Source organism: Helicoverpa zea, chromosome 3 (genome assembly GCF_022581195.2).
Source record: "Helicoverpa zea isolate HzStark_Cry1AcR chromosome 3, ilHelZeax1.1, whole genome shotgun sequence".
NCBI classification, from domain to species: Eukaryota; Metazoa; Arthropoda; class Insecta; order Lepidoptera; family Noctuidae; genus Helicoverpa; species Helicoverpa zea.
The window spans coordinates 9316488-9342918 of record NC_061454.1 but is presented as its reverse complement, the minus strand read 5'-3'; the positions used below and the strand labels follow the sequence as shown (position 1 = coordinate 9342918).

General features: G+C 35.3%; 1 protein-coding gene across 1 annotated transcript in view; it reads left to right on the top strand.

The window, feature by feature from the left end:
• The window catches only part of LOC124645798 (schwannomin-interacting protein 1 homolog), a 39389-nt gene extending 15652 nt beyond the window's left edge, over positions 1 to 23737 (top strand). The window contains exons 2-14 of the mRNA XM_047185697.1: positions 4483 to 4879; positions 4960 to 5120; positions 5368 to 5863; positions 8188 to 8743; positions 9156 to 9274; positions 9699 to 9796; positions 11383 to 11509; positions 12056 to 12259; positions 12601 to 12773; positions 13326 to 13466; positions 15424 to 15557; positions 16614 to 18169; positions 20837 to 23737. Coding sequence (XP_047041653.1) covers positions 4489 to 4879; positions 4960 to 5120; positions 5368 to 5863; positions 8188 to 8743; positions 9156 to 9274; positions 9699 to 9796; positions 11383 to 11509; positions 12056 to 12259; positions 12601 to 12773; positions 13326 to 13466; positions 15424 to 15557; positions 16614 to 16695 — 2682 coding nt within the window. The 5' untranslated portion in view covers positions 4483 to 4488 and the 3' untranslated portion in view covers positions 16696 to 18169; positions 20837 to 23737. The remainder of the gene's footprint in view (positions 1 to 4482; positions 4880 to 4959; positions 5121 to 5367; positions 5864 to 8187; positions 8744 to 9155; positions 9275 to 9698; positions 9797 to 11382; positions 11510 to 12055; positions 12260 to 12600; positions 12774 to 13325; positions 13467 to 15423; positions 15558 to 16613; positions 18170 to 20836) is intronic.
• Positions 23738 to 26431: the final 2694 nt, after the last annotated feature.

Here is a 26431-nt window from a genome sequence, read left to right as displayed (position 1 = left end):
AGGTTTTCATTTCCATAAGCTGGTTGTGTATATCAGACAATATCATGGAAAACAAATATAACATTAACTTATTTTTAAACATACAGTTACTTAAAATACTAAAAGCTAGTCATTTATTTTGACGAAGATTAATAAGATCTGCTTCGTGTTTGATAAGTATTTGTTTTTCACCTTCAATCCTTCGTACAAATACTTTACCAAATGATGTCCAACAAAATTTATATGAATAGTCCCTAGCAAAGTTTCTAGCCATGTAATATAAGTGCTGAGCTTTTTGTGTAAGGCATTCCGAAAGATAAATTGGTTTAGGTGGGCCCTCTATCTTAATATGTGACGAGTTTAGCTTATTACCGGCGTTATTTTTGTTAAATTTGCGCACCTTTTGTACGATATTCTCTTTAGTTGCTGTGTTGACAAAATCGACTATGATTGTAGATACGCCTTCTTTTTTATTAACTCGAAATATATCTTTGATATCCTGCCGTTGTAATGGAACATCAAGAGCAGAGGCCGTCTCTGTTACGATCTTACATAGGTCTTCTTTTGATTCATCTTTAGTTTTTGGAATATTTCGGATTTCCATTTTCGACAGGTTTAACATTCTCTCCATATTCTCTAATTTATCCTCAAGTTGATTAATGTATGAGCGGTCGGATTTTCGCTCCGCTTCCAACTTTTCAGTTCTTATAACCATGTCGTCGTATTGTTTCGATATGAAGTTAATGTTCTCTTTTATTTCAACATTTTGTGCGATAATTTCGGACAACGATTCCTGTAACGCCTTAAACTTAATATCTGTTTGAGCCGTATGAGACTTTATCAACTCACGGAGCTCCTCTAAACTGTCATCAGAACGCTTGCGCTTTCGGTTTGTATTATTGTCGGCATCAGGTATAGACAAGTTCGGAGTGGATCCAGCTTTTGGAATAGTGTGAGGACTATTGCTAGCTTTAGTCTCGGTGGTTGGTTTAGGTGGAGTCCTTTTCAGTGGCATGATTTAAGTTATTATGACGTGTAAGATAGCAGAGATCCAGATTATTCAATGAATAATTATAATAATAAATATGGGGGATAGGTCTCCCGCCTCTTGGCTTGCCTTCATCGGCCGGTCAGAGTGGAGTCGCTAGAGCAGGGTTAACAGCCCACTCGGAGGGTAGGTGCCTCGTGGTAAGTGGCGAGTGGGCCGGTGATGCTGGACCCACAGGGAGCGCGTGATCTGCGTTTAAAGTCCGCCGAGGTATCCTCACCCTTCAGCCGCTCATGTACCTGTTGCCCCCTTGTTGCGATTTAGCGACTGATTCCCGGGGGCCCAGTAAGTGAGTTGGCGAGTCTCCACCTGCCATTTTTACGTGTATTTATTACATTGTTATCGGCAGGTGCCATAGTTCCCGTAGTTTCCCCATTCCTAGTCCACTAGCATCCCATCACAATAGCCCAAGTAGTTTTCATCCATAGTTAGCAATAGTTTAGCACAGAACCGGGGATTGTCCTTGGGTACATTTCTATAGTGTATACAGGGATAATCGTCGGTTTTGTGTCACCATTTCATTAAAGTTGTCTCAAAAGGGCTTCAGCGTGTTGGCTTCGGCCCCACGTTCGCCTCCCAAAAATCCGGGACTCTATAGTCCCGAGGTCTGGTAGAGACATACAAGATAATAAACTTCCAAATATGTTCAAAAAATCGATCAATAGTATTATAAATACGATGTATAGCAGTGTTGTGCTTTTTAAACATACAAAAAGAAATGCTTGAAGTCGGGATTGAACGCACGGTTCCGGTATCGTCAATCCTCCGGTGTTCTACCTCTGCTACGTTACTACTGCTCGGTGGTTCCGAAATATCTAATCATATCTGTCTCGTATACAAAACAGGAACAGAAGTGTTAAGTTTGTAACCTTATATGGTAGCGTTTGAGTCGTGGTGCGATGTCTGACTCACCGCTTATCGACGAATAGGATTAGAGCTGTTGCCTGTGACTCACTTGTTTACTTCTTACTTGTTTTACGAGCACTATCACTGCCGTATATTTATTTTTAATTTAAAAAGTTTGGTAATTTGATCACTGTACTTGTTGGATTTAGTACTGTTTCCTTCCAAGAACTAACAAAATTTTCTTCTTAAAACTTAGAATAGGACGATTATTAGTGTATAATTTTGCTGGAGTAGCTTATGCACGTCTAACTGCGAGCGCGCGCGGGAGAATCTCTCTATACTATACTGACCGTGATTCCGAGGTAGAGAAAAGATAATTGGATTGTTTCCTTCTAGAATTATTTAAATATTATAACTTTAACACAGATAATAGGTATATCGTCTTTGGAACCAAGTAAGTACTATCTACAGGTAGGCTCCAATACATTCTTAGAAAATTATTTACAAAGTTTATTTCAATACAAAACCTTTTTCATATCTCATTAGATCTAGGATTACAAAAGTATAACAATAGGCAGGTACCATAATCGTACAATATCGTAAGTAGGTAGCTTATACCTAATTCTAATCTTAAAATCCAATCCAATTCCACATCAGGCCATAAAAACGCAAGATTATGAGACCGTTAAGAAAAATGATCGTGTTTATATTTGACTGGAATTCTTAAGTGCTATTAGATACTGCGGTTGGTGGCGGAGTTAAATTTAATTAAATCTCTCACTTATCTAAGGAGTTCGCTCTCTAGAGACATAAAATGTAAAGTTTTCTGTAAAGACCAATGAGCTGCGGGATAACTGTAGCACTTTGTGGTAGCTACTTTGTAGTTCTTTTCAACGACTTTTCACGCTGTGATGGATTATATACTTAGATTAAATAACTTAAATTAACACTTGTACATTTTCTGACGCGAAAATTTTAGATGGAAAACATTCTGTATACATCTGCTAAAAGTTATATCAGATCATTATGTATCTAAAAGGAACCATATCTTTATTGGACTAGACATGTCAGAAGGTAAATAAGGTCACTCGATTCTATACTAATACTGACCTAATTGACAGCGCACTTAAGACGCATGAGAGCACTATCTATAGGTAGCGTGGACGAGTAATCCAGCTTGATTGAGTTATAGATGAATAAATAGGTTCTTAGTAGTTCATTATAAGATAGCATCTCTATGTATAGTGTGCTTTTGAAGATAACGTTGTCCACTAACAATATGAATTAAGTTTGTGATCTACATTTTCCGAAATAAAATGATTATTAAGTTATTATATTGTAATAGAAACCAAAGAAAGGTTAGTTAAAGACACAGTAGAGTTAAGCACTGAAAATTTTTTGACAGAAAAAACAAAGCTAGACAAATAAACGACGTTGTTATTGCTATACGAAGCAGACAGTTGGCAATCGGTCCAACTCCAGTAATCGTACTTACTACCTAGAATTTCCAGACAGTGCCACGATTCCGCCATCGTCGAATAAACTAGGTGCTTTTTGTAGCCATTACCTTGAAATACAGAGATATATGGCTATATGTATAGAGTAGATGATATTACTGCCAAACCATTGGTTACCTACCAATGCGTTACCAAATATCCTATGGATTTTACCTACTTACCTAAGAAAAAAGTAACTAAAGCTTGACAAAGTGTATATTGCTGTGAAATATATTTCACTTGATCTGGAGATTAGAGGGAAAGCTCTACTACCGTACATACCAATATAGAATTGCTTGTGTAACTTATTCAATATATTCCTTTAATATTGGAGCATTAGCATATCCATGACTTTTATATGTAGTTTTTTCATTTCGGGTCGAGGGAAAGGCTTGCAAAGTTTTCTTCTTATTTAAAAACGCGTGGAAAATGTAAGAAAGCTCTGCTCTGTGGTTTTTTCGTAATGTTATGTTATCTTTAGTAAATATGGGTGAGGTCGGCCGGTTTATGAAGTGGGTGCGTGCGGGGTTGGGGTCGAGAGACACGCGGTGTTCAGCCCCCGCACGCCCCGCCCGCCCCAGCCTTACCGGAACGGCGGGAAAACTCGCTCTCAATATCCGGTACTGATCCGTAATATCACCCGACATAGATTTAGGATATAAAATTCATTGATTATATTATAGCTTTAACGGTTTTATCTAGATTACACGGTTAGATCGAATTCTTCCGAAAAACTATTTGACTAACCGTTCCCTGCCATTTTCTCATAATATCTTGTCAAAGCAAATAGAGGCAATTTTCGCCAGGTGTTCAATGTATGTACCTTTTACTACCTAGGCAAATATCTTTATAGTTGTACTAACCAGTATTATTGTGGCATATTTAGCTGTTTTACGTCTGTATTAAAAACACAGAGTACATAATTTGAATTGTAACCTTCGGTAAAAACAATTGAATATTCATGAGTTTACGCCAGTGTTTTACTTATTAGTGAGGCCTTCCTAAATAAAACATTAGGCACGTAATCAAATTCTGTATTTTATTATGGATGCATTAATTTTATTTAAGTACACAAATTGAAATCAAGATAAGACAATGTATTTGTCTTTTCAGGTAACCATGAGGATCCAAGCGACAGACAATGGTAACATTGCTGTATACAACCGGCAGGACGTATCGTCTCACAGAAATTCCGATAGCAGAACTTGGTTATCTGCGAACACTACAGAATCCAATTTACGAGAGAATACAGCAGATTACTCACAAGTTACGAATTGTAACACAGTTTATAACACACAAAGGAATTCAGAGACGTTTGAGAATTACTCAACGGGCACGGATACCGGCGCAGACAACGAAGCCTCGGTCTTGAGTTCGGAGCTGGTATGCAACCGGCAATATCGGATTAATAACAGGCAAACTAATACCGTGCAGACGTGCAATACCGTCGACACGGACAATCTGGAGGAAACCACAAAATCCGTCCGAGCTCCTTGCGAAAGTTTCATAAGTAAGCGTTAGCGCACCCAGTTGCTACTTCATTTCAACCATCAAATAAAGTTCAGTTTAGATTATCCTAATTTTTTTCAGGTAATACTAATGTATATGCAGAAAATTCGCCAATTGATGAGGAAAGAGTGTTTGAGCATTCTGACACAGATGAGATGTCTGAGAACGGCATCCATCCTGTGCCAAGGGGAATCGTGAATCCAAATTATCCTGGCTTCCAACACTTAGCACACACATTACAGGTAAAGTTTCGTTTACAAAAAGGATCCTTGGAAGTGTTTAAACTTTGCTCGTTACAGCGACACAAAGGAAGCCCCAGTTGTTACTGAAAACTGGGCCGGGAACCGTGACTACTTATTTATACGTACATTTGTGTGAGCTTTACCGAGTTCCACATTATTGTGTACTCCTTCAGATTATATCTTGTTGACATACTTTGCTTTAAATTGTCTTCATGTTGATGTTAATTATAAGGTTTTCTTCTTTCAGGATTATTCTTCAAATATTGAAAATTTTTACCATTCAGAAAATGAAATGACTGACGATGACGTGGACATAGAAATTACGGACCTGGCGTACGAACCAGAACCCAATCAAAATGTAACCACGGATTATAAAAATATCAACAATAACAACAACATAAAATCAGATCTCATAAAAACCACATTATTGTCCCCACAAACTAAATCTTTTTCACAACAAAATTGTGTAGATAGTCAAAAACAAAATGATATGCCGGACCTTCTAAAAAATGTATCCAAGAATAATAATAACAATGACGAGCAATTAAATTACGATTTGAATTGTACGGATGCAGATATAGAGAATAACTTTCATACAAAAGATATTATTGGTGACTTTAATAAAGAAATTGAGGATGAAATAAAGCATTTACTTAACTACAATATCAACATTCAAGATGACTTAGAGGAATTACGAAAAGATATTAAGGACACATTTGCGAAACCCATTGAAAATACTATCAACTAGCTTCTGCCCGCGACTTCGTACGCGGATCCTGTCCCTTATGCCAGCGACTATGGGGTCAGCAAAATCAAAGATCTGAATAGTCGCAATAGACGTGACCATAGGGATAAAAGTAGTGATTCTAATTAGACCGCATTTAAGTTGTGTGTGGCAAAAATATTACACGTAGGTATTATTTCGTAAAAAAACATTAAATAGATGACAAAGTCGTGGTGACTTAGTGGAATTCGTGGTGGTTTAGTGGGTAGAGAACCAATCTCTCAAGTATGAGCGTGCGTCTTTGATTCCAGGTCTGGCAAGTGCCTGCCAATGCAACTTTTCTAAGTTCGTATGTACTTTCTACGTATATTTTGGATACCAATGACCGTTATTTGGAGGGGATGTTAAACTGTAGGTTCCGACTGTCATTGAACATTCTTGGCAGTCGTTATGGGTAGTCAGAAGCCAGTAAGTCTTACCAAGGGGTAACCGGGTTGTGGAGGTCAGATAGGCAGTCGCTCCTTGTAAAACACTGGTACTCAGTTGCATCGTGACTGGAAGTCGACCCTAACATAATTGGGACAAAGGCTCTTGAGATAATAACGACAATAATAATGAGATATAGGCACCGCAAGACATCTGAGGCTGATGACGGGGAGTAGCGACCCCGCGGGGCTATATATACTGAGTTCTCCAGGGAGAGTATACTGTCCCCCATCTCCGGCCGGTCGGAGTGAACCATGACGGGGGTAGGTCTCACGCCTCTGGCTTGGCTTGGCCGTCCAGAGTGGAGTCGCTAGAGCAGGATTAGTGGCCCTGCTCGGAGGGTAGGTGCCTCATGGTAAGCACAGGGAGCGCGTAATCCGCGTTTAAAGTCCGCCGAGGTATCCTCACCCTTCAGCCGCTCATGTCCCTATTGCCCTCTTGTTGCTATTCAGTGACTGGTTACAGTAAGTGAGGTGGCGAGTCTCCACCTGCCGTTTTTACATGTACCTAATACATTGTCATCCACTAACATCCCATCAAAATAGCCCAAGTAGTTTTCCTCCATAGTTAGCAATAGTTTAGCACAGAACCGGGGATTGTCTTTTTTTTAACGACGTCCACCGGGGATTGTCCTTGGGTTCATTTCTATAGTGTATAAAGGGATAATCGTCGGTTTTGTGTCACCATTTCATTAAAGTTGTCTCAAAAGGGCTTCAGCGTGTTGGCTTCGACCCCACGTTTGCCTCCCAAAAATTTGGAACTCTGTAGTCCCGAGGTCTGGAAGAGATATACAAAATAATAATGAAGATAAAACGCAACAAAGTTAGAGAGTGGAGGCTCGTGACGCCACGTCTAGGTATGTAAAATTTGTACTAAGCAGTGACTTAACACGAAATTCAAGCGTTGTTGTATCTTCGTTATTATTTGTTTGTGAGAGAGAGAAAAGAAAAATGCGTGTCCATTATTTTAGGGTTATCTAAAAGACGGACTAATTACTTATTTTGATTCACTATACCTATTTCATAACATTCATTTCTATACATTTCAAGTGTAGTATTGCTCTTGAAGTTCCACATCAGGTGTTCCAGATCTTCGATGTTTACACGTCAATAGAGAGTGCTTATCAGATTGAACCACTTTTGCTAAAACGTCATATCTTTATAAGCTATAGTCTAGCTGGGCTCCTGGGTTTCCACATTAGGTGTTTTACATCTTCAATTTTTATAAGTCAACAGAGAGTGCTTATCAGATTGAACAACTTTTGCTAAAACGTCATACCTCTATATGCTATAGTCTAGCTGGGCCCCTGGAGTTCCACATCAGGTGTTTTAGATCTTCAATTTGTATAAGTCAATAGAAAGTGCTTATCAAATTGAACAACTTTTGCTAAAACGGCATACCTGTATATGGTACAGAGAAGCTGGGCTCTTGGGGTTCCACATCAGGTGTTCCAGATCTTAAAATTTATAATCTCAGCTGAAAATGCTCATCAAATGAAACAATTTTTGCCACGGCACCATATTTGTATCTCTTATAGTTTTATTGGTCTGTTGGAGTTCTGCATCAGGTCTTCAAGTTTCGAAGATAAATTATAGCCTATATGTTGACCAGGCCTAATACTGATACAACAAAGAAAAAATCATTGAAATCCGTTCAGTAGTTCGGAAGATTAGCGTGTACAAACAAACAGACATACAGACATACAGACATACAGACATACAGACATACAGACAAACAGACAGAATTTTTTTTTTGGATTTGTGCTCCATTACTGTTTCTAAACCCCACCCAATTATTATTTTTTTAATATATTCAATGTACAGACACAGTTTTTTTACAGATTTATTATATGTATAGATAATATAAGCGACGTCGTTAATCAAGTCATAAAGAAATTAGTTGAAACGCAGTGTGATGACATTGAAGATAATCTGAAAGTTAGTTTATCCGAGCAACAAAAGATAGACAAAGAAATTAATGAAATAAATAAAGAAAATGAAAAAAATACTAGAACAGAAATGAGTCTAAACAGGCCTACGTTTTTATTAATAGAAAATAACACCAATGGTAAGATCGCAGACGCTTTTCTGTCGGATGGAAAGGATGAAATAAATATTAATGATTACGACACGGAGAAGTTGAGCCTTAATGTTGAGAATACAATCAAGCAGCTTAGCACCGAGCTTAGAAAGATAATTCCAAAACTAGATGAAATGCGTGAACGCGATAGACTATGGGCGGAAAGCAAAAAGGAAACTGTTATCATAGATGGAAATTCTAATGAGATAGGACACCATTCGAAAGATTATAGTTTACTAAATAGTGTTCACACTCAAGATAAGCCAGAGATTAGTAAAACCAAGCACATTGATAATAATTTCAGTATTAGAAGTAATCCTATACGATCTCCTATGTAAGTGTTTATTACTTTATTATTGAATAATTTTCAGGATTTTTTTTTTCTTGATTCGGTTAGGATTAGGTAACTTTTAACTTTCACCAATAAGATGCACTTGTGTCAATTCGTTAAGTTCTTTAAGCAAGTAAGTTTTAGAAGTTGCAAGTCTTTACACAAATGCAAATTATTCATTGCTTGGTGCCACGTTCAGGTTAACGTTTAAAATAGATTTGACGCAGCACGTATAACTCCGATAAATTAAGAAGGGAAGTACACACGACGTGCGCTGGAATTCCTTGTACCAATTTAATTTAGTTGGCCCGCATTGAATTGATAGAATTCTTGCGAATAAGGCGTGGTAGAACCATTTGTTTACTTATGTAGCATTGTGTTAGTGTTCCTAATCTAAAATGCATTCATACTCCAGTGAACCCAAGGCGGCCAGAGACAAACAAAAAGAAATTACTTCAAGTAAAAACTCTTACCGCACTGCTCAAAGTAAAACTTCCGTCCGTAAAAATGATTGCTCGAAAGATCTAGATTTGGGTAAGTCAGCATTTTTTATGTTTTATAAACTTAATCTACTACGCACATTTTTTATGTTTATTATATGTTTATAATAACTGTACCTACGTATTTACTTACTTGTTATCGCTCCGGCAAAAATGTCCTAATACCTGTATAATAATGCCGTTTTTGTACATCAATGCCTACTCAAGAATAATGGAAAGCTGAAATAAACTAGTTAGGAACGCGTGATTCACGTCCGTCGTTTATACACAGGCCCTAAAAATAAGTTTTATAGTAAGTTGTATACTAACTTACGTAGGCTGTTCGAAGTTAGTCTTTCACTTCTTTTCTAAAGGACTTAGGTATTATGTGTGCTTATGTCACAAACCCATGCTTTCTCACATGACTTTCCTGTGACCATCATCGTATATTTTAATGTTCTTTTTTATGTATTTTACAGGGAGTTTTGACGTGTACAACATAGAAACAGCCCTTCCCAAATTGGATTTGGATGCAATTGAAAATCATTTAAAAGCAGCAAAAGAAGCTGAGAGACGGGTGAGTTTTTCTTAAGTAGGTATATAGTACCAATTTTACCTAAAATAAATTCAACAGAGTCAGTCTGTACTATTCTGTGTACTCAAAAGCATTCCTTCGTGTTCCTAACTTGTCCTATCCGAACATTGAACGAGCCTGCCGAGGTGTTAACATTTTTCACGGGTTTTAATCAATAGTTAACCAATGGAACGAAAGTAGCAATAAAATCACTACATAGGTACCTACTCAAAGTAATATAATACTCACTAGAAACAATTACATAAGCGTCCTAAAGAACGCATTAGCTAACCGTATCATATAGCTTTGTCTTCAAAAAGTAATGATTCGTTCGTGCTTCGTGGGAACAATAAATACAATGAAACTTTAACATCATTTAAAATTCGCGGTGTTAAGTTAACGGTAACCGCACATTCGCGTTTGATCCACGTCTGCCGCAGCCATGTGTAACAGTTAATTATCAATAGGTAGTACGTACAGCTTTCTAAGGTGATTCAGCGGCGCAGCAGGCTGTCAGTCTTTTCTAGGTACCAGTTGATTCAAGTGGCAAGTGGTGCTAAGTGCAATATTTAATTACTGTTTTAAATTCATTGTTAATTCAGTGAAGTGATGGCGTCAATGCCTTATTTTGTTAACTCGGAACAAAGACATTATAAAAAAGATACCAGGTTTCTTTTGGATTTGTACACAATTACGTATGATAACCATGAATCTGTTGACAACATCTGTTGCCTCGTAAGTTTTTTACTTTTTTAAAATTAATTTTTGCTGTTTTTGTGTGGCTTAAAAAATCAGGATGTAGAATAAACGGAACATTTCTTGACCTTGTCCTAAATGTCAAAGTGACAGGAATGACAGGACTTCCATTTTTTGTTTACTTCGATTTACAGTTATTGTACAAAGCCATCCGTGCCATATTTTTGCCAAAATAAAGAAGACTGATTAGTATTTAATATGTTTGAAAACTTAGTAACTAACATTCGAAGAAAATTTAGCAAGACGCCTGAAGAAATTCACGAAAGTGTGAAATCAGATACGATAGAAAAATCTGGATTTAAACGAAGTTTACATCTATTCAAGTCAAAGTTGTTTATTAAAACTGATAGTGAAAATATTAATGTAGAAAATTGTGATGATACTGTTTTGAGTCCAAGAGCTATTGGCACAGCAGAGTGTGCCCTGACAGAGATTGAGTGGCCTAGTCTTGCCGACAATAACCCTAACATCTTAGACAAGTTTACAAGAATTGTGACTGTTACTGAGAATGCACCTTTTGATAAAAATGTAAGGCCCTTCGAAGTATGGAGAACTATAGTAGTATATTTTCAAATCCTGATCAGAAGTTGCTTGTTCGGTTGGCCTGAGCAAAATACCCTTACCAATCTATATTTGAGATGTACAATTTAACACCTATTGACCTTTTTCGGTAGTTTTACTCTGTGAGTGGTGTCTTGCTTTAGGAGTATTCAGTTAAATACATAAAATAGGAATTCTCTACATGAATGGGAAAATTACAAATAAAATGGCATTCTTGATAAATACCACATGGTTCATAAGTCCTTTGTTGTTTAAACTCTTTTCTATTTCAGAAACGCAATGATAGGGAAGAGATTCGGAGGCGACTGGCTATGGGGGCAGAAGCTGATGAGTACTATAGTATGGGCCACACCGACAGGCCAGGGAAGAAACCTAGCTTGCATTCACGACTTCAAAGTGGTGAGCATTTTGTACATAACTACATTTGGGTTCGGTGTGGTATCAAAAGTAAATTGTAAATATCAATAACATAGATAACAATGTAAACAATAATTCAAACAATTTGTAATGTTTGGTGAACACTAATTAATTATTTATTATCTTGATTATACATAGGCATAGAGATAAACTTTTGTGTTGTTAGAAAAATTTTATTATCAGTTAATAATAATTTTATTTTTATGTTTTATTATATGCTATTGGGTTATATGGTGCTAATTAATATGATGGTTCACATAATATCCTCTATAATCACAATCTTATTTAGAACAATCTCTAATTCATGTTACTTTAAATGGGTACTTTGGGTTATATTTCATTTACAATTGGCATCTAGAAATTTTCCAGCTAATTGCCTAATCAATAAAGGAATTGAAGGTTAAAACTATGTAAAAAATAATTAATGAATTTAGGCATACTGCTGGCTTTGCTCATTGTAAATGAAATGCTTTCTATCTTTCGCAATCATTATGTGTTGTGCTCATACTCTTGTGGTGTCTGGTACAGGGATGAATCTACAAATATGTTTCATGAATGAGACAGCGTCTGACAATGAATCTCAAGCATCAGATATAGAAAAGAATTACAATAATACAAAAAGTTTGTCACGGTCAAGTATTTTTAGCAAGTCCAGCTACAACCATCCGTACCAAACAAGACCGTTATCAGTTAACATCACAAAACATGACAAAATAAGCACTGTGCAGAGTGGTGAGTATGTCCTGTCTATTGTTTCACGTTCGGGTCACGCTGTGTGCAGATAATTGATTTAACACCATTATAGAAGGCTCGTCATTAAACATTTAACTTTCTACTTCTTGGCTTTGCATTCTATTGTGATTGTTTTTGATTGTGTGATAAAAATGAAAGTGGTAAGAAGGAAAATTACAAAAGTGCTTTAAGTTTCTAAGATATCAAATTGATGTTTGATGCTAGTCATTACTTTCAATAATGATTCTAACAAATTCTTTCTTTGGCATCTGCATGTAATTTAACCTTAACCCATAAACATTGGTACTTTCCATTTGTAATATAAGTTACTTTGTTTGCAGGTGCAAAACTTCGCCCTACATCCCTTTCATTAAAGACTAAGTCCAGATCATCACATTCTCTGGGGCACATTGAAATAAAAGAGTCTGATTTCTATGTCCTGCAAGCAACTTTACAGACTGAGGCCAGGATTGCACTGGCGCAAGCCAAAGAGATGGCTCGTATACAGATGGAGGTATACATCTAAATTAGTTTATTGTATTTAGTTTTGTTCGGCCATTCAGAGAATGCGTTCCTGACACGTCGCGATTGAACTGACGACGTAACTACATTCATTGATTATTGATATAATAATGTTGTTTTAATGCTCCTCAATTGTTAAAACGGTAAACAACCAGCAAAAATATTTTTATCGTAACTGCAACGCCATTGCAAAGTTACGTCGTCAGTTCAATCGCGACGTGTCAGGAACGCATTCTCTGAATGGCCGAACTATAATGTAGGCCTGTTGACTTCCAAAATAAGGGGAGTTTTTCTAGAACTATTTTTAAGTTAATTATCATCTGGGCCCTTCAACAGTTAACCAATCTATTTCAATACAGTTTTATATGTGCATTGCCCTTGCCCTATGCGTTAGGGACAATGTAGCTATGTATAGCAATGTAGAAGAGAAACTCTTTTCATAACTTGTATTATTTTTCATCAAGACACATCAATGCACTTAGCAAATATAGGGAAATCTATGATAATATCAGCAATCTAAATACATGATTGTATTGTATTGCAGCGCGAACGTCGCAGTAGGGCCGTCTCCCCGGTGACGGAGATGCTCCGGCGCAGCATGCAGAAGGCGAACGCGCCGCTCGCGCCCGACCGACGCCGCGTCTCCCGACAGCTACTCACTGACATGAACATCGCACAGTTGCAGGTTTGTTTCATCTATTGCAAGATAGACCATTGCTACATACATGACCATAGCATATTTATATATAATATTTCTCCTTTTCTCTGCTATATTCATACCTTGATGTTCATCTTGATAGTGACCAGCAGTTTTTTCAAAACAACTTTAATAAAAAAAAAAAAAAAAACTTTTTACCATGAAGTTTTAAGATAACGGACGCTTATGTTGTAAACATGTATAAAATAACACATCGAGACCCACTCATGTGTTATTTTTCTATTGACTACCCAGTTAAAATGCATGCCACGTTTGCTTACATGCATTTTCACTTAAGCATTCTGAAAAACAGCAACACATACGATCCGAGGGCATACAAAAACAAGAAAGTTTTATAACTAACTCGGCAAAGATTTCAGTCAAAAACAGAAATTTATAACTCAATATTTTATTTCCTTGTTAGGTGTAGCAGGAAATTTTGGTATGCAGCCAAAATTGCAGGAAAATTAAGTTGTCTGTTTCTTTGATTTAGGTACTAATTTAACTAACGCAGAAACCTTGACGTAATTTAAAAAATATTATGATTTGTTTGCTCTTAAGTTATTTAGAATAGATATGTAGGTACATAATGCTTAAGTTATCCCACGCTCATGTCATCACCAAGTTATGAAACTTCAGTTGTTTATGAATACCAATAGCCTCCCACTTGGCTTTTGTTCGGTACATTGCCTTATTGTGTTCATATGATTAATGTGTGTAGGTAACTTTGCGCTCGCACGCAACCTTAGTATGTCGTTCTAAAAATCAGTTTAGAACAGGTCTAGATTGTTGAAAACTAAATAAACGTGCAATATGATATGATTGCTGGTTTTTACGACGTTTCGGCGCGGCCTTGGAGATCAAGATCGGCTTCGGCGCGTGCTGACTCATGCACAAAGACCATTAATACAATGGACTTATACCGCCACAATGACTATTGTGCTAAGATTTTGTTAGGTGTTTTTGTCGTTTTGCATTAAATTACATAGTATGATGTCGAAATGTTTATCGTAATTTTTGGGTTCAAATGTCATGGCTTTACCAGTTTCTAGATACGAAAATCTGTACTGCTTAGAGTGTGCCCAATTTTCTCTTATGTAGGCTGTGGTAGTCACGGTATGACCTGTTGACATTTACCAAAAACTAAAAAGTATGTTCTTCACGTTCCATGCTTGCTTCACGTTCTAAAGAGTATGTTTGCTTTCTTATTTTAATGTAAGTAAATTACCATAAGTAATTGACATGAGATAATAGCAAACTTTTATTTTCAACTTTAATAAACGGGCCTCAAGGTTCAATATTATTTTAATGTGTTTTTAACAACATATAATTAATTTTGACACCGTTGGTAGTCTTTATGGTCATAAAGATGAATGCATTAACTTTCCATCAGTACATTGTAATAAAAGTTTTGTAACATTAAATTAAATAGTTTCTTGCATGTTAAGGTAAAAACAAACCTGTAACGAATGCACGACACGATAAATGAAGGATATTATTATTAATAATTTTAATTAACAACAAAGGTGTTATCGCATTTTAATCACTTCCAAACAACCTCTAGGAGGATGTTTACCTGCACTAATATTCAATATCAAATATATTAATAACACTTCGTTATATTAATTTTCATATAATATGCGACATGTGGTTTTATCTCCAAGATACGCACATCTAACATAATTAAAAAAAAACTCGTCTTTTCGCTTTCCCTGCGTCAAAGGAAACTTCTTCCCGCGACCGGATAAAAAATCCCCCTGTCCCTCTTACCCTACATCTAAAATAAACTTTCGCATTTATAATATTAGTAAGAAAACGTCATCTATATAGTTCAGTACCTAGGTACCTACTGTTGAGGCCTTTTAAACCCACCAAGGGGCAAGTTATTGAGTTAGAAAAGTCTGGGTTTTACTGATTGATTTCATATGTTGTGTTTTGATTGCAGGTGATAGTGAACGAGCTGCACTCTCAGATTGAGTCGCTGAACGACACGCTCGTGAAGATGTTGATGGCGCGCGACGAGCTACACATGGGACAAGACTCCATGCTCGTCGATATCGAAGATCTGACGCGCTATTTGTGAGTACCTTTTTTACTTTAGAGAACTGTAAGATGTCTTAGATGGATAGAGAGAGAGAGTAAGTTTACCCCGTGGCTTAAGGACAAATATAGGGGGGGATAGATGCAAATTATTTATTCGTGATATAATTTAATTGTGATATCTTTATTTAATATTAAAAAAGATTCGTGGAGAAAAATGAGTTAGGTCCCCACTGTGTTAAATTGATGATATAATTAGACGAAAAAAAATGAGCGTTGAGTAGGTACCTGCCACCCTTTCTGATGTTTATTTGGTGATTCAACGATTTTCATTCCTATTTTTTCCTTCGCTGTTATTTTCGCGTTTTTTTACCCCACTAGATTGTTAAATAACCTTTCATTGTTACCACAGAATAGTGCTTATTTAAGCAATTGAACTTGAGAAAATTGATCTCCTACAAATCTATTTGACCTGCGAGCGAAAGGAAGCTTGATTTATTACTTAACGCATATATTGCACATTCTAAGATGACATTCTCTCAAGATATTAAAAACTTTGCACATGTTCTACTTTCGACAAATTGGAGGCTCCTACGCAATATCAATGAGGCGAGCAGCTATCAAGCTCTTTTATGATGACAAATAAAAAGTAAAAGTAGTGCAACTGATGACATCAGGCTGCACAAATAATATTGCACTAAAAATGTCACGGTCCAATAGCAAGGTTTTCGTTTTATTTTATAATAATTTAGGTGGTCTTCGATTTTTATCTGAATAATAATTATTTTTTGTTTTCATTAAATATAGATACGATAAATTTAATCTGTGCGATCCAAGTCCCGAAAAGAATGAAATCCCTGAAAATAAGACAGAAGAGGAAGACATTGATGTAATGTGAAAAAGAGAAATAAATCATGTAGAATAGAAAGTAGAATACAGTTACCTTGTATGTAATACAATACATCACGGTAGCGATAGTGTCATCATATTATCGTCGTCGTAAAATAATAGAAAGTAGTTATAAGTACTTCATTATTATATGAGTATGTTTCATCAATATCAAAGTATGTACTAACTTGTATAATTTTTTTTCAGGGGTGTCAAAGAGCAGACTAAGAAAACCAAAGGCACTACTAAAACGGGTATGAGGAGGCTCACATCTTTAGTGCACAAATAAGTACACAATATTTTAATATTAGGCTTATTATAACTGCGAACTATCTATTTAGTAACAAAGGTGGTCCCTAACAACACCAGTGCGTAAGATAGATATTACGACAATGTCCTAACACTTATTCGTACACATTGTTCTATTAAGCCCAAGTTCATCGACAGCATAACTTTGGGGTTTCTTAAAAAACTATTTACTTTTTGTTGTTTATATTGTCGGTGAATTTGGGTCTAAAGTGAGATTGTAAAACAGCGATTGGATACGCGCGTGTCTTTGTAAATACACTACAAATATTCATTGTCATTTCACATAAGTATTGTGACGTTTAAACTATTATTAAGAGTGAAAACGCTTTGTGTATCGAATCGCTCTCGAATGTTTATTACAGAAGTTTAATACTATGTATCATCTCACTGAACTATAAAGTTATAATTACGTTAGTCTGCTAGAAGCGAGGTAATGTTACGGACACAATTTCGAACACTTTATCTAAAAGACGATAAATATACAAATCTGAGTACTTAAAAACTGCGTCTTCAAATTAAGTTGTACACAATCTATCTTCGCACTGTCAATGATATTCCTAAATCCTATAATCGGTAATGTCGTATAATTTTCTTGACAGCAAAGTTAGTTGAAATGTTCAGGGTCGCGGGTGTTCGAGCCGTGTCGTAACTATTGCGAGACTGCTTCAAATGATCGACGCCGCTCAGTAATGCCTGAATTCACTTTAATGCCAATGAATTAAGCACCAATTAAAAGGAAGTTATTAGAGTCTGTTTAAATCCAGCTAAGCAGGCAATTCAGTTGATTTATGAATTTGCCAAGAAATATAGTACCCAGTGTTTAATATTATTATGCAAGCAGTTAATTTTTATAGGCTGACTAAGGTATAATTCATTCATAGAAAGTGAAGGCCTCTAAGAGCGGAATATTCATCAGAAAAAGTCGAGATTAAGCCGTCATTAGCATACAATTAGGCACACCGCGACCCAATTGTTTAGACTGCATACTCCACAACAGATATTAGCGCAATATTTTTGTATATACTGGTTCTCTCTCGTTAGTAAATTAACTCCGTTACAGTTCCCATTATTTATATATAAATGTGTATATCGGAATTACTGTATATTCAATACATGTCCGCTTTAACTATACATATTAGCCCACCTTAAATATATATTTTACAATTTATTCGCAGATTAGAAAAATATTTTTTCATAATAGTGCTCATTGTTATCTATGAATATAATATCTATGCCTTCGGAGTGAGTTAGAGGCTAAATTGCGTTATTAGTTAAATTTAACATAGAATAATACTTGACTTTATTTGTATACGATCTTTTGAAATTACAAAAGCAATGCAAATTATATAATTAATTGTGAAATGGACAAAAGAGTTGGTATAAACAATTATATACCTAAAACAATGCAATTAAATGTTACTTTCAAAAACGCATTATCTCGCATCGAAGGCGTAGATGATAAGCGTTTGTTGCCCGTGGTACTACCAATAGTACTACCAGTAGTACCACGGGCAAATTTTTCTTCCCGTAGTACTACCAAGCGGTCTGGTAGTACCACGGGCAAGAAAAAACTACCCGTGGTACTACTGTATATATTTTAGGTTTTTTTCAACCCTTTTGTTGTCACAGTTGATATTGTCATCCTAGAAAGAGAATCTAGACACACGGCAGTGTGTCCGCCAAGTTCGAGCAAAAAAGGCGACACACCGGCCGTGGGTTATATTACACGAACCATTTCGGGCCAAATTCGACCCCCCTGTAACTCAAAATCTATTTTATTTACGCATATCAAATTTCTAGTATCTGTTGAGACCCCCTCAGTTATCTAAAATACAAAATTTCATTAATATACCTATTGTAGGTCTTGAGATATTGACGTCAGAAAATCGCTATTTTTACTATACACTTATTCACTGATTCACTTATTCACTGATTCACTTATTCACTGACTCACTCATCAAAAACCTAGACCACTTCCAATGGTCGTATTGACTTGAAATTTGGCATGGAGGTAGGTCTTTATGTCAAGGTAAAGGAAAAAATCTGAAAATAGCCAAGTGTGAGTCGGTTTCAAAATAATGAAGGTGTTTTATACCCAGTGTAAATTTATACCCCTAAGGAACTAAAACGAACTAAATTTATCTATATTTATATAATATATCTTCGAATGGTACAAAGGTTTGTATTTAGTCAAAGTAAAGTAAAAATCTGAAAACGGCCAAGTGTGAATCACTTTCGAAAATAACGAATGTGTAACTTTGATCCACGAACATAATATATGATAACATGTCATGTCAGTCAGTTGGTAAATCTAGTCATAGTTAATCTAGTTCATTTCTTTGTAAGAAACATAGTGCATATTAAAAAATCTAAAAGATAGTATAAATGAGACATTTCTTTAACTAACTTCATCATAAGAAAAAAATAAAATAAACAACCTTACAAAAATAAATGAAATCCCACCCAAAACAAAAATGTGAAAGACTGCCAAGTTCGATAATATGGGAATGCTTCGCCTATAAAAGAAGTGAGATCTGAATAAGTACCAAGTTCCATACACATACCTCAGTTAAAAATAGTTACTTTTTAATGATGATTACTTGGCAAGTTTTAATAGAAAATTAAATACTTGATTCATTGCGTTTAGTAGGTTTATAACAAGGTGTATGAAAACTTGCCAAGTAACATCATTAAAAAGTAACTATTTTTAACTGAGGTATGTGTATGGAACTTGGTACTTATTCAGATCTCACTTCTTTTATAGGCGAAGCATTCCCATATTATCGAACTTGGCAGTCTTTCACATTTTTGTTTTGGGTGGGATTGAAATATATATTTTTTTAATGTGGATATATTTTGGTACTATTTCGTAAATAGATCTGGTAGTTGTGAAATTTTTCATTGCTCAAAATCGACAAGAGTCAAAAACACTTAGTTTTTTTTTCACAAATCAGAATTAAATATCTACTTACGTTTTTCGTTTTATTTATATTAAGTAGATAAGTATTATATTAAGTAGGTAGTGTTATTCATTAAAATTATCGACCGCATTGAGTAGGTATTGATATGAACATGTAAGTTATGCTGTCCTAGTACCTACTTTACTTTTTTGGTTCGGCCGTCTTCTGTAAATTAGATTTAAAACGTACTTTGCGTTCAGCGCAGATAGTATAGCTTCCTAACAGTGAAAGAATCATAGGGTTTGACGCATTAGGTGCACTTCTCAAATTATACATCATGCTCAAATGGTGCACTTCGCAACTGGTGCTCTTCTCAAATAAATTTCTTTGTTATAATTTATTTTGGAGTAGGTGACTCTTTCTTACATATTTTTTTTTTTTTGTTATTTTTGTATGACTTTTATATTACTTTAAAAATTTTTCGATTTTTTAATTTTTAAAAATCATGAGCCTAAAATAAATATTGTATGGGATAAGGGCAGGAGGATGATGATGTATATAAAAATATTTGAAATAAGTTCGGACTTTGACTGTTTGCCTACTCGCTACAGCAGCGTAGCGAGTGTTTCAAAACTTAGAATCCTGAGCGATAGCGAAAGAATCAAAAGAGCACAAGGTGAAAAATCTTTGCACTCGAGTGCAACACGTAACTTTTTATCAATCACCGGAGTTAAAAAGTAAACCTACCAATCTCGGAATTTCGATGCAACTGCTCTCCCCGTGTACCAAGACAGCATAACTTACCTGAGTATTCCAATGTCCAGACGGAAATGCTGACCAAGTACCAGGATAGCATAAAATACATCAAGTAAATCCCACGAGATCAAGGTATTCAATTCTGATTTATGAAAAAAAAAACTAAGTGTTTTTGACTCTTGTCGATTTTGAGCAATGAAAAATTTCACAACTACCAGATCTATTTACGAAATAGTACCAAAATATATCCACATTAAAAAAATATATATTTCAATTCTCTTTCTAGGATGACAATATCAACTGTGACAACAAAAGGGTTGAAAAAAACCTAAAATATTGACAGTAGTACCACGGGTAGTTTTTTCTTGCCCGTGGTACTACCAGACCGCTTGGTAGTACTACGGGAAGAAAAATTTGCCCGTGGTACTACTGGTAGTACTATTGGTAGTACCACGGGCAACAAACGATGATAAGTTTTTATATACTACTAGTATACTCACAATATATACAGGTAGGCATGTAGAATGCACATGCCGTCGATCATCGTGATCTTATCGGAGGCTTGTAATGAATGTAGTTTACATACTAAGCAACTAACGGGATGCAAATCGAACGACCAGTGATTACCTCGTCAATACCTTTGTAATTTACTACCTAACAACACTGTATTAATATTTCATTAATATTCAATATCTATTCACTTTTTATCAAGGCTCGTATATCTACGCTAATTCTTGGTTATGATATTTAATTTTGTAACTATTTACTTACTTGTATAAATAACTTTAAACAGGGTTTGAATTTCTTAGATAATATTTGAAACCTGTCTACTAAAATTATAAACTTTACTATTTTAAAATGGTACTTATTTATATTCGAGATATAATTCATACTGAAACATGACATTACTTACATTTAAAATAACTGTTATGTTAGGTAGTAATTTAATGACATTTGTATTCCCGAAGATATTATTAGCTGACTGGTAATTTATTCTGTAACAACAACTACGTTTAACTGGTAAAGTTCTAATTATTAGCATTATTTTCGCATATAAAAAGTCAAGAGTTTTACAATAAAACACGCTTTTTAAAAACATGAAAACAATTTGGTAATAATACTCTCTAGGTAATATATGGGTAATATAATGGTCACTTTTGGGGCCCAAAATAATTCTAATAATTACAATTTTCCTGGAATAGTTTCACCAATCAGCAAATAGGTTAACTATGGATGTTTCTTGCCTTAACCAAATAATCTCGCTAAGCTCTAAGCAATACGTCGGTGATACATAAACATATTCATACTTCTTAAATTAATAAAATGTTAATTAGTTATTTACTCGTACCGTTATACGCCTGAGTATTTTCCAAACATATAAAGTGTGTAAAGTATACACAATAAAGTGTGTATAAAGTGATAATTTTCCTTCATTCAGCGCGCAATTCTGATCATGACGCCATTAAATAAGAAACAAAATGGCGTCACGAAATGTCAAAATAATTTATAAAGTTAAATCAGATAATGTTGTAAAAATGTTTCTGAATAATTTTTCATGTAAAGAAATCCTACTCTAAGCTTATGAAGAAATTAGCGAAATTGAAAAATACCTGAAAATACTCAAGCTTATAAAGGGTAAAATCTAATAGGTACTGACTGGAAAGACACCAATGTTATCAGTTATTCAAGTGTGTACTATATTGTTCATTATATTAAATCAAGGTGTATTAATATCATAAGTTACTTCGTCGTGGTTTTGTAGCTCATTTATAATGTTTCAATTCATGTATTCTATTGTTTATAACTTGAGATCTCAAGTGTTATTCCTACTATTGTGTACCTCTTGATATTAAGTATCTTTCTTACTTTTTTATGTAGTTTAATAACTATATAATTATGTGTTATTGGCTTCTGAGCCTTTAGAATCCGATCATAAACGGTTTTCAAGGTCTTAAAAGTAATTATGAATTATATTATGCCTAATATAGTTTTTGCTGTGCTAAATTTAGTTACCATTATTGTTAGTTATGTATTATTTTGTGCTTAAATCTAAGATTTTTTCTGTGTATGAAGGTTTGGCATGTGCTATCATTTACATTACGAAGTTCCGATTTTATTCATATAAAAACAATAATTCATAATAATAAGTCACGAATTAGGTGATGTCATATTATTTCCTTTTCAAAACGATACATCTTATAGAATTTCTAAATGAGTGTGTAAATGATAGTTTCTGAAAACCTAAGACATTATGTTAACAATGTACCTTTCTCCTATCTCTCTAAATTGTTTACAAGCATATTAAGCGCATTTATTTACCCAAATGTTATTCACTAGGTTAATCAAAGTTTAAATTTACCCATCAAGTTATTACATGTATCTATCAATATAATAAAATGTTGGAAATAAGTATAGCATTACAATTATTACGCAAATGTGCACCTTAGCCGCACTCCAACGTAGGATAAAATGTTCCGTAAATTATTGAATAATACAACTATAGTTTACATTATGTATTGGAATATATTTTTATAAAGTAACGGACGAGGCACCAACAAGGTGAATTTGACAGGCCGCCATTACCGATATGCTTTTGTCCATCACAAAGTGGTATTCTTTAATTACTTACTCTAGGTTACTGCATTTTTACGAGCATCCGACACAGGTGCAATTGTACACATTCAAAACATTAATACAATGTATTCATCCTGTTTGTAAATGTTATTCTGATAATCTTTGCTAAAACCTGATTATTATGACAATTTTACGACTCATTATAAGTGTGTAAAAGGCTCCATTGATGGTAAATAACTGTAAAATATAATTGAATATTCGTCGTTCCATCGAGGATACCATTTCATTTATGACTTGCTCCATTACTGAATGGCAACAAGTAAAATCATTTTCATACAAAAATGTAATAAAAATTAAGTGACGAGCTATAATTTTGTTAATCCGAGGACGGCTAAAGTTACAAGCTGAGTGTTCAATACCACAGATCAACGTGCGATGGTTTCCAACATTTTTGATATGGCAACTTATAAAATTGTACTCATATTATTTTCAGTGATTGAAGTTACAGGGAATTTATATACCAGGTGAATTAAAAAACAGAGCTTTCAACTGCATACTTTGTGAAAATTGTAAACAATTTGACTTATGATTAATTCGATAAAGTTATTAAGATAACTGTATTATTGATTTTCGTTTGTTATTCGATATATTTTCCAGTGGTGTTGGTGTGGCACAGTAGGTTTGTACCGACGTTCGTGGTAAGATACAAGAATGCTTGGCGTGCTTATTGTCAACTCTTACCGACATGTGATAAATATTATTGAATATTCTAAATAAACGGGAAAGTGTTAATTGAGTTTTATTTCGCCTTAAGACTTTTATGGAGTAATCCTTCTCCAGTTGCCCCCAAGGAAAACAGCTTTCTATGAGTAAGGCGGCCAACCGTCCCGCATTCTGCGGGACCGTCCCGCAATGCTTGACGAAATCCCGTTTTGAAATTATTAGTAAAATAGTCCCGCAAAACGTTGTATGCGTCCCGCATGTCCCGCATCCCTATTTTTCTACCACGCTTCTACACAACACCCACCTGCGCGCACGCTCAACAGTGCAGGAACACAGATTACTTATAATCTCGTTCTCTTTATTTCTACTGAACTCGTGAGGCCTAATGATTTTGAAAATAAGACAATAGTGCACGCTGTGACACGATATTGATAGGTTAAATTATAGCTTTTTGCTTACGGTTTTTATTTTATCAGTTCCGTCCGATCATTTTTCAATGCACCCTCCCCCCCCTTTTCACGAAAGGTTAAGTCCCGCATTCAGTTTTCGGAAAGTTGGCCGCCTTATCTATGAGTGAAATACTGTTTAGATTCGAGTCTAAAAGTTCAGGAGGTTATAGTAATAAACCTACAAAGTATTTGGTTGATTTGATGAAAGTGACACTGATACTGAATTATAAATATTGCAATTATATGGTTAGGAAACCTGCAGACCGATAAGCAAAGATTTAATATCCGGCAAGATAGGTTTTTTGTGAACTTAGATATCCACTAATTGGCTACACAACCATATTATAAGAAGATACTTATAAAATAAACAGCCTCAAATTATATCAATGATATCTACAAGTGCCATTTGTACCTACTTTTCAAAAATAGTTTTAACATTTAATTTAAATTACAAATTCGTAATAAACAAACGTTTAAAACACTTAAAACAAACACAATCAGCTTATCTAGGCGCGGTGTCAATTCCCACAATTCTTTAGAATGTTGCGTGGTGTCAAAACCGTGCCTGACCCCAAATTGAAACAGTCACCTGCACGCCCAGGTGCGTACGCGCAATTAATATCATCCTCTAATAATAGATACACCGCGCAACAATAATTTATTTGTTTTATTGTCTTTATCGCTAGCAAAGAATTCGACACGTTCATCGCGTAAGCCTAAAATATATTGTTTCCTCCAATGCGAAATGCTATTCAAAATGTTCCCATTTATTGGACCACTTCTTTATCTTAATTGAAAATATAGACGAGGATATTGAAATGTTTTAATTTTGTAGGGTGTGTTAATTGTGTGAATAATCCCATTTGCAATCTTATCGTTGTTTATTGGGCTGCAGCAGTTTGGGGCTAATTAATTTCCTGTGGGAATTAATATTGCATGGCCATCTATTTTCACGGCTAAGTGTTTTTTGAGTGGTCTCTTATATCTAGTTCATAAGAAACATAATGAATTATGTAAGTAATGTAACTTTTATATTTGAAACAAAACAAATAGTCGGTGCGTCCCCAATAGTCAACCTTTGATTAGCTAAGTGCCCCGCGTACCTAAATTGACGTTGATTCCACGTGTGATTAGTGCGTCATGTGTTTTATTTATAACCGTCGGAGCTGTTAAAGCAGTGGTTCTTAACCTTTTTGACATGAGGGACCACTTTAACTAAAGTTTGTCTCGCCGGGGACCACCTCATCGGTTTACCTAAATTAGCACTCATTTCTTTATTATTTATCAAAAAAAAGTGAATTTTTGGGTCACTTCTAGTCAAAGCTAAACGCATGTCGGCAGTTGTGTAGGTAAGCAAATGCAAATGAAGAAAAACTTGCCTATGTAGTTTCCAAATGCGCGAGCGAAGCGAGCGCGAAATTTTCAACGGACTTCAACCAAATATTACGTAAAATTTAGCCCAAACGTGCTTAACTTTTTGTTTATTGACAATTGCAAAAATAAGGGCATATAGCTTCTGAATACGCGAGCGAAGCGAGCGCGAAATTTTTATCGGACTTCAACCAAATATTACGTAAAATTTAGCCCAAACGTACTTAACTTTTTGTTTGTTAACAAATGCAACAATAAGGGCATACAGTTTCTGAATACGCGAGCGAAGCGAGCGCGAAATTTTAATTATTTTTTAAGACTCAAAACCAAAATTACGTAAAATGTAGCTCAAACATACATTTTCATGAATGGGAGGACTAGGTACGACACACCCGATATACGTCCATACGAAAACCCCCGCTCGCATAGATAAGTCGATAAAAATTAAGTTAGATAACGTATAGCAACGTCGCGAAGATAAGCTTCGCGGACCACTTGGAATGCCTCCAGGGACCACCAGTGGTCCGCGGACCACCGGTTAAGAACCACTGTGTTAAAGTTATCGGCGCGGTGATCGGTTCGGAGGAGCATGCAAATCACCGCACTACGCCACGAGCGACATGCGGGTACTCCTCACCACACCACTCGAAATGGGGAGACTTGGCTTACATTTACATATATTTATTTCGACTTAATTGTGTTTTTTTTCTGTTTGACGAGCAATGCAAAGGTATTCTGTTAGGTATATTCTTGAGGATTTGAGGATTCTCTGTAAGTAGGTAATTTTCCAAAGGCCAATATTCCGCAAACTATAATATTACACCGTTGTTTAAAAATATTGCGTAAGAAAAGTAAATTAAGAAATCTCCTGATTTCTAGATATTTCTAACATGAAAATATATAAGTAGGTAAGCGTCTTACTTCGATTAATTTGTATAGATAA